This window comes from Pipra filicauda, unplaced genomic scaffold (genome assembly GCF_003945595.2).
Source record: "Pipra filicauda isolate LSUMZ 115617 unplaced genomic scaffold, ASM394559v2 scaffold199_size1391877_pilon, whole genome shotgun sequence".
Lineage (NCBI taxonomy): Eukaryota > Metazoa > Chordata > Aves > Passeriformes > Pipridae > Pipra > Pipra filicauda.
In genome coordinates, this window is record NW_024104308.1 from 147,828 (window position 1) to 157,542 (window position 9,715).

The 9,715-nt window shown below is 42.7% G+C and overlaps 1 protein-coding gene across 1 annotated transcript; it reads right to left on the minus strand.

Annotated features, from left to right (window-relative positions):
* Positions 1–987: 987 nt before the first annotated feature.
* Positions 988–6,608, minus strand: SCG2 (secretogranin II). Its single transcript, XM_027751239.2, has 2 exons — positions 6,515–6,608; positions 988–3,338 (listed from the first exon to the last, which is right to left on the minus strand). Exon 2 carries the CDS (start codon positions 3,322–3,324, stop codon positions 1,456–1,458), a length of 1,869 nt encoding a protein of 622 aa, XP_027607040.1. The 5' UTR covers positions 3,325–3,338; positions 6,515–6,608; the 3' UTR covers positions 988–1,455.
* Positions 6,609–9,715: the final 3,107 nt, after the last annotated feature.

A 9,715-nucleotide genomic window follows, 5' to 3' on the forward strand; every position in this document is an offset into this window, starting at 1 on the left:
TCCCCAGTTTTACATATTACGTATTTAAGTATTAAATGTTACTGATTTGACTGAAAGACATTTTTCTACACTATGAGTATTGTAGAAGCAGTGTTAGGAATAAGGAGACTAAAAATATTAGAAATCAATTTGTTAAAAACACAGTTTTGTTTTGAATAAAATACAGTGATTCCAAATTCCCAGTGTCACAAGCAAGTGAATCTCAGCAGGTTTGTCTTTCTTTAGAAAACAGACATGAAATTAACTCCAGTATTTTTTCAGTTTAATGTTTAATGTTTTGACTCATCCAAGTAACAGGAAACTGGAGGATTTTGGTGTGGCCCAGAGCAGGAGCTCTGACTGAGCTCCTGTCGGCTGCAATTGCTCACAGTAATGGTGGCACTGAAGATGTATTTCTGCAGCCTTTGTACTTTGCTTGATTAGACATTGCCTCGCCAAAAATCATCCCCACCCCACTTAGCAGAGATGAGCTGCTGAAGAATACCACAGGGAAAACCACTTTTAAACTATAATCCTGGAAATGAGCTGTCCTAGTGAAAATCGCATCTGAGTCACAGAGTTACACAAGCACATTTCCTTCTGTAAAAAAGCCAGAACCTTTCCAGACCATCTACTGCAGGTCATAACAGGAGATCAAAAGACATTTCAAGTGTCCATAGTGTACTGAATAACAAAGGTCGTTTGTGTACTCATGTATACATGTAATAGATATTTCATGAAAATATTTTTATCAGACAAACCCCTGGTGTTCCTTACAGATGAGTTCCCTGCCTGCCTTTCCTTGGAGCCTGGCTCTTTCTTTGTGGTTGCCATCACTGCCCTTAAGGATAATGCCAATTGGTATTCTTACAGCCCAGAAAACCAGAAGTTTATGCTACCAACTATATTCTATGGGAAAAGTAGTATATTTCAGAAGAGTCATCTGTAGAAGTAAAAATATGTTTCCAATTAGTCTGACTTTATCAACTGTCACAAAGAAACACAGTCGATTGTCCAGAAATAATTTATTCATCAACAATAAAACACTGAATAGAAAAAGCCTTGTAAATAAAACTATATATATATATAATGCTTTATTTTTTTATTTGATACTCCACAAAAAACACTACAGACAGTAACAAAATAATCCAATTAATCTTAAAAATTTCAAATTATAATTGTCACTCTTCATTTATCATGTTTTATTAACAATGCAAAGGTAATTTGTTTACATATTATAGTCTTACTTGATATCATTAAATTTTTTCTTAAAACACTTGAAGCAATTTGTTGTTTGCCCCATAATTTATAACATATAAGTATATCAATAAACAATATAACAGCTCTGAGAAAGATATGCAGACTGTTCAATGGTAAATAGTCTACCATAGTTGTTTAGTGGGAGAGCAGGAATAAATCACAACTGAATTGGGATAGAAGTCAACACATTGAAGAGAAATAGTATTTGGGGAACAATTACATGTTTTCCATCGCTCGCTTAGTAATGTGATCTCTTTCAAGCTCTGATTTCTCCTGTTTTAGATACTCTAGCACCTTTGCTAGCATATCCTCATCCAGATACTGCCTGTTCTGCGTGTCATCGGCTTCCCCCGCCATGGAGAGCCTTTTGCTGAGCGAAGCCAACTTCGCAGCCTCCTGTGGTTCCAGCTGATTTAGGTGCTCTCTGATGGCCTGCTCCAGGTGATCATCTTCCTGCAGGTTGCTTTCAGAAGCTGGGACTCGTTTCATCTGGTTCGTATTGATTACTTCAGGATACTTTGCCAACACCTTGGCCAAGTAATCGGCCAGTTCTTCGTCCTTCTCATTCAGTTTCTCATACTCCATTTGTCGCCTTTCCAAATCGTTCATCCAGGCAGCTTTAGGAAACAGGTGTCCTTTCAATCTTCTGGGAATGTAAGACAGTCTTGGCAAATCATTGTCTTGATTAAGACGATTTAGTACATAGGAGGGATTCTGATTAGCTAAATTGTCATTTCCCAGAAGACTGACAATATCTTCAATATTGAGGTCTTCAGGTAGATTTTCTGGAATAAGAGGCTGCTTCATGTACCCGTTTTTAGAGTTTACATTATTTTTAAATATATCACTCTGTCCTAGATTGGTTTCAGCTATCTCGTCGAGGTCTTCTGGGAATTCCACTTCCTGCTCAGCTTCCAACCTTTCACTCTGAAGCTGCTTTTTTTCTCCAGCTTTCAATATGTCTATTAAATCCTCAGGAGGAATTTGTAAATTCCTTGAGATTTCTATCAGCTGAGCTATGGACTGAGGATCAAGTTGTTTATCCAAAAACATTGATGCTCTTTTTTCCTCAAGTTCTCCAGTCCTTAATTTCCTATTCCCAGCACTACCCATCAGCCTCTTCAGGTAATAATTCATTAGCTTTGAAACATCCTCTGACATTTGATCTTTATTGTCTCTTCTTATTTCATCCTCAAGGAAGTTGAGCTTCCCTGATCTTTTCATTTCATCGTCAATCTCCTCTTCATGTTTATCAATTTCCTCTTTGCTGTCTTTTATCTCTTCCTGGGTTTGGCTTTCTACTTTTTCCTCTATGGGATTCCAATCTTCTCCTCCAACCACATCTTCATAGGCAATGTTATTCACTTTATACACATCATCTTCATCATCTGTATACAATTTCTGGTCCTCATCCAGCCTTTCTTTCTTGTGGTTACTCGGTCCTGCCATCTTCCCCAGCTCCTGAAACACAGACTCCAGCGTGGCAAGGCTTTGGGGGGTGTACTGCTCTTCCACGATTTCATTGGTACGCTTGAAAGGACTGTCTCTTGAACTGTCTTCGTAGTGCCCAAGTGGCATTTTGAGATACTTTTGCCACCTCTCAGGCCACTTGTAAGCCTCGTAATCATCACTTACTCCAGCTGGAAAGCTGTTATCTGAACTCAGACCGTAAGGTTTATTCTCCTTTGGGCCAGCTTTTGACTCTTTCTCAGCTTGCCGCAAGGCTTCCAACATTACCTTAACCCACTGGGACTCATCTTCAGTCAAAGAATCCCTTACATTATCTGGTAGGTGAGTCTGATCCTTGCTTTCTTTCTGTTGCAGGAGATATGGGACACTTTGATAAGAGCTGTAATCAGGGCTGCTTTCTCCCTTGTTAGCTTGCTTGCGAAGATCTTCTATGTATTCCAGTGCTTTGATCATATCAGGATTTGGGAGTCTTTGTAAGTTTTTCATTACATAGTCTGGATCTTTCTGAAGCAGCTGATGCTGCTGGAAGGAAGCTGCATCAACCCAACAGATGAGGACAAAGAAAAAGGTGAGAGTGCAGGCTGCTCCAGGCTGGAAGGTTTTAGTTTCTGCCATATTTAAAATATTTCCTTTAAATAAAGAAGAAAAAGAAAAAAAGAAGCAGTTAACACATGGAGACAGACTTAGGAAACTGAGCTATGCTAGAAATTTCTTATCTTTAAGCTCTACACACTTTATGAACATTAATTTTCCAATGGCAGCAAAAAAGTAAAAATACCAATGCTATATAGCTCATGAAAGGAATATAGATGCCATTTTGGTTATGAAAATGAAGCTCCTAAATGGTAAAATCAGTGTATCCATATATTTAAATGCTGCTCAAAATATTAATATTAAAACTGCAGACAGAATTATTTTGTGAGATTGCTCCATAAGGCATCTAATTTCATGCCAGGATAATATTTCTGAATGGCGCTAGACTGTAATAAAATTAATGTGATGAAGTGGAGAACATGGCATATAAAATTACTTGCAAGTTTATTTCTGTCATTACTGATAGTGGTATTTCTTCCTTTTTTGCTATTTCATTTAAAAGCCCCATTATTTGTATCACAGGTGAATTTTAATTCATGACTCTACGAGTCACTTTCCTATGGGCAATGATCCCCTATATGAGTGACAAACTGTAATTTATCCTAAAGGTACAATATAATTTTACTGAATCCCTTAAAACCCATCTTGGAAATGAGCTCGAGTAGGTAGGTTCTGAGTGGTGATTTCATTCATTTGCTCATTCATTCACTTCAGCAGAAATTGAATCAGGTCCCAGGACAGGCAGAAACACGACCATTGGCAAATTCAGTTAGAATAGATCAGCAGAAGCCCATGTCTGCCCAGCTTACGCCAGTCAACGATAAACTCTGGAGCAGAATTGGGATAAATATGCCTCCAACTGAATTAAGATGATTATAGCACCACTGTGTATGAGGATACAGCTGTACAAGCCCAGCCTTGCAGGGAGCTGAGCACCCTCCACACGGCACAGAGAAAAACTGGCATCAGTCATATTTCCTAGGAGATGCTCAGGCACTGACACCCTTGGGCCATGAGACAGATCAGACTTTTTTCTGATCCACTTACACTAACAAATAAAGTGCAATAACAACAAAGGAATTATAAAGATAGAAACTGCTTTGATTAATTGACCTATTTTGGTTCCTTTGGTTTTTGGCTTGGTAAAAGCATCCCGTTGAGACACTGGTGGTTCATGACAAACTGAATGAGCTATGTATACCACTATTTACCCACTGCTGTAAGTAGACAGTGAGCATGAATATGCTCATTTCAGCTCACTTGTAGATTTTTCCGCTCAGTTTTTGTTCTTAACATAATGTGACTTAACTAAATAATTAAAGCACTATCAGTTCAGAGAGCTGCTGTTTTCCCCTTCAGTGTGCTTAGGAAAACTAACAGTCATGATAGCAAACAATTTCCCCAAACATTTCTGGCTTCAAGCCTGGATATGTTTGAGCATTGATTTCATGTAGGATTAGTTCAACAGCTAAGAGGGTCCCACCCTTCATATCTGAATTTGCCCTGAAACAAAGCTCACACATCATTTCACTTTCTCTCACAGAAAAGGCACTAGCTCTGTGCATAAATGTGTGTCTCCATGAAAAAAAAGAAAAAAAAAGGCAATTTGCTACTTTCTGTAGCAAATAAATTAAATTAAGGCTTTCTTTTCCAGCAAAGAGACTGGTTATTAACAGAGTTAGATTGATTAGTGCATGAGAAACTGTCCTTTCCGAAGGGTGGGGGAAGGGAGATTCATTCCATAATCATTTACCAAGCACCTCCCACTCCCAAAGACCAGGAACTCACCCTCCTTCGCTGCACACAATTTGGATTGTTACAGCCTTTGTAAGAGCTGTTGACATCGCATTAAAATCAAAATGTGTGCAGCCAGGCAAAGTTTAGTTTAGTGTTCCACAAGGACATTGCTCAACTGGATATTTCCTTTGCAGGAATAACAGGCCATTGGCTCCTGTCTTCATATTTTGTGTGCATTTGCCTCTAGGTCAATTTCCACTTCTAATTTATTGGTAGATAATACATGAAAGCCTTGTCAAATGGATTTGGGAATGATTTCTTTTAAAAGCTTTGAGTTTCGGTCATAAATCTTGTCATTAAATATTACTCTAAGGTAAGAGGACTCCTCCTCAGCCCTTCAGACTTTAATTTTTTTTTTTTTTTTAAAGAGGACATTTTAGACTATCTTTAGGATCTATAGTAAACATTCTCTGCTGTGTCTCTCAAAGGTCAATATACTAAAACGGCTCTTTTGTCTCCAGATGGATAATTGTGAAGCTAGTCTAGATAGAGAGCATATTTTCTCCTCTATTAGCACCTAACAAACAGGAAAATCATCTTTTAGCCAACAAATGAAGATGAAGAAGTTCCTCTTTACAAAATGAGGTAATCATGTTCACAATTTAAAACGTACAAAGGCAATGCAGACTGACAAAAGTTCCCTAAAAAACAAACACAAAAAACAATCTCCTTTCTGGGATGTTTCCATGGTAGCAGTAATTTTTTCTCTCAATCTCTCTCAGCAGTTGTCTCTGATGTGACGGTAATGTTTCCAGTGAAAATTTGCTATGAAAACTCATAGGTTTTCCTGTCCCTGCCCTGACAGTCTGAGGCAAAATCTAACAGCAGTTTTTCAAAAGGTAAATAAATATATCATGCACTTTCCTGCCCGGTTTTCTTTTTTTGCCATAAATAACACGACTGCAGTAAATTTGCCTTGTTTAAAAGCGTCTCTAACCCTGTGCAAGGGACTGAAAACATGAACAAAACAACAACGAGGTGAGCAGAAGGGCACAAACCCAAATCCCCGGCAGTTCTGAGCGAATATAACGACTGTTTGCATACGGACACATCTGGGAAGCGAGTCGGGGCGCTGTTTGCATCCCAGGGAACCTCTCCGCCCGTACTCGGAGTGCCTGAAGTGCCATGTCGGTGACCCGGCACGACTGGACGCCATCGCTGACGGGAGCGCTCTGCCTCCCGTCTTCAGCCACGAGCGATGCTGAGAACGCGTATATAACGTATATAATGTGCACAACGATGGGGTCACGTTTTACAGAGATAGTTTTCATCGCAAGCCCCAGCCCCACTGCCTCGCTGCGTGGCTTCACCGCTCGCTCGATGTGGGTTCCCCGTCGGTGCCGGCCGAGCCCCCCCGTGCAGCCGAGGGACGGCGGTATCGGGGCTCCTCCTTGCCCGCCCGGCGCATCCCTACCTGCCTCTCCTGCCTCTCCCGCCGCTCCTGCCGCTCCCGCCGCCTTCAGCACCGGGACAGCGCCCGCTTATACCGCCCTCGCCCGCACGTCACGGCCGCGCCCCGCCCCGCCCCGCCCGGCCGGCGGGGCCGCGCAGGGACCCCCATCCACCCGGGTGGGCAGCCAGCAGGGAGGGGAAAACCGGGAGCGGCAAACAGGGGGGAAATGGAAAAGAGGGGAGAAGAGTAAAAACGAAAGAGGGAAAAAATAAAACGTGGAAAAAAAAAAAAGGCAAGAGAAGGGAAAAGGGAGGCGAGGAAAAAAGGGGGAAAAGAGATTAAAAAAAAAAAAGAAAAAAAAAAACACAAAAAGGCAGACGTGATACAACCATTGCCTTCTGCTTCTCGGCTCCCACGGGATGGGGGGGGGGACTCGAGAAACCCGACCTGCACATCGGGGGTGGATGAAGATGGCCCTCACCTCGGGGGGTGGGTGAAGCCGACTCACACCTCGGGGGGTGGGCGCCAGCCAAGCCAGCAGCAGGGACACACGCCTAGGGCTGTGGGGCAGGAACGGAGCTGGGGACACGCAGGGGCTGAAGGTGGGTGTGAACCCAAGTGCAAGGAAAACCCTGTGCACAAGGGTCAGTGTGAGTGTGAGTGCACGTGTGTGTGTGTGCCTGGCTGTGCCCATGCCTCGGCAGGAACCGGCCTTTCAATAGCTATGGCCAGCAAGGGTTTTTTTATTTATTTTCTTTAGTTCACTGACTGAGCCATTGTAGCACAGCTCTGGCTTTGCCACAGGGCAGGGACAGTCCATGGCATCTGTGGCCTCATCACCAGGCGTGGGAGGCCCAGAAGCTCCGGACCAACTACAGGAGGGTGCCCCTGGGGGAGGGAGCTGTGCGGGGGGAATGACACTGCTCCATTGTGTCCCTAAAAAAGACGGAAAAACTGAAGCATGTCAGGGAAAGATAAGGTAGAAGGTTTCCCTGCCCCAGTAGCCCTCTGCCCTGGCCTGTGGTGTGGGAGGGGGAAAGCTCCCCACTTCTTCAAGGCTCTGCCTCTGTCAGTGGCTGTGGCATGGGTCTGGGACCAGGCTGGCACTCACCCAGATGTGGATGGAGCCAGAAAGGAACTACCCACCTCTGGCACCACTGCCAGGCACCACTGGCGATGCCCTCACAGTTTTAACTCCATTTTCAGCACTCCAAGTGCAAAGGGTAGTGCTTGCACGCCTGGATCACTAGGGTGAGTAAATACTACTATGCCATAAATCACAAAGCACAAGATGTTACACGTTGCTTCAGCTGATGCTCCGGGCTTTTGCTTCTTCCTTCTGCTTCCTTTCTATTCCAGGAAGGTTGTTTTACTTTGGCTTTTAAGTAAGGATTCCTTTTATCCAAAAATAAATCTTTCCTGACAATTTTGACCTTTTAGAGCACAAAATGGAAAAAAACCCTAGGATGAATATATTTTTCAAACCAATAAATGTTACCAAATTAAATTGTCCTAAGAACAGAAAGGTAGAAATGATTGTAGCCATGAACAGAGACAAAAAGACTATCCTGGCTGCATCTGCTCTAGTTGACATGGAGATCTGGAAATAGAGATCTTTTTCACCTCACACAGTTTTATGAGTAAAATATAGTATCAGTTTTTGTGCTGAAACTCTTCAGCAGCAGCTTGTTTCAGGCCCCAGATACCATCCAACATGCTCACTTTCATCACCAGACCCAGGAAGAAAAGACCCAAACGAAATGTTCCATTAGGGCCCGTGATGGCAACTGTGAAGAAGGGAAAATAAAGGCATCTGCTGCAGCAAGCAGAAGGAAAGGCCCAAGTGCCCCCTGGGCAGCTGGGAACTGTATTGCTGAACACCTCATCCCCTTCAGCAAGACTCTGAATGCCCACAAAACACAGCACTGCAGACATTGCTGTTGCTAATACACCTCAGTCCACAGAGAAAATACTCAGTGTGATCAAAACAAACAAAAAAAACAATAACAAAAAACACTAGAAGAAAATTACTTGATTCAGATTTTCAGGATTTTTCTTGTGCCTCTGCAGGTATTTTCATCAGACTCCTGTGCATTCTGCCACCAAATGCCTAATGCATCTAGCAAATCCTTTGCCATGAAATCATCCTGCTGAACCCCATCCATCTATCCCTGCTCTTTAGATTAGTGCATGTTTTAGACAACCCAGATTAATTGGCACATCAGAGAGATTCCATCCTCCTTAACCACTCACCTGAGATTTACAGCACGTAAAGTCAGGCAGACACTTGACTTAGGTCTCTACTGTGGCTATTCTGGGTTCAGTGGATAAAATTTACCAAAGGCTGTCTACAATTCAGCTGTCAATTTTACTCCGTATCAAAAAATGTTGCCTGGACTTTGCACTTATGACTGGTTGCATCTGCACAACCCTATAAGGAGGCCTTTACTGAATGTACTTTTTTTGTTCGTATTGAATGTATGGCATTCTTTTCCTCAGAATGAGTCATGCAACAGAAAATTTGATCTGTTCTGTCATCAGAAGTTCCATGGCATTTTATACAAGAGTGTGATCACATCATAGCATCTCTGAATTTTAGGACATTGCATTAGAACTAGCTTAGTATCAACTGCTTAAGCAAAGGAGCTCGGTGATCTTGTTTTTCTGAGTGCATTTTGACTGTGCTGCATCCTTTTGTGGATCCTAGGAACAGACCAGCTATATACACAATGATTTCTCTGAACAGCTTGCCTTGTCACATGCTCTACCTTATCTAGTCATGCATCATGAGAAGATAAAAGTTAATCAATCACCTTGAACCTTGCTTCAAAGGGCTTTTATTCCATTTCATGTAAGAAAGAGGGCATGGGGGGGGGTACTTCACTGCATCAAACAGAGGCCATAGGACTCCAGCCCACTCTCTTGTGTCACACTCAGCTGAGACATCATCATTGCCAAAGTAATTGGAGAAAGAAAAGTCAGGTAACTTATCTTTAGGAGAAAGCAAGGTCTGGCATGGTCACTGGTGTCACTGTCCTTGTGCCCAGGCCCTGGGACAGCACCAGCACCAGAGGTGTGATGAACCATGGCCAGAACCACCACTGATCACGGGCTGCAGCCTCCCACCAGACCTGCCTCCCAGCACACCTGCCCAGCTCACAGGAGAGGATGGAACAATGATCTTGCTGTATGACTATCCCAGCAGCAATGAGCAATGTGCAA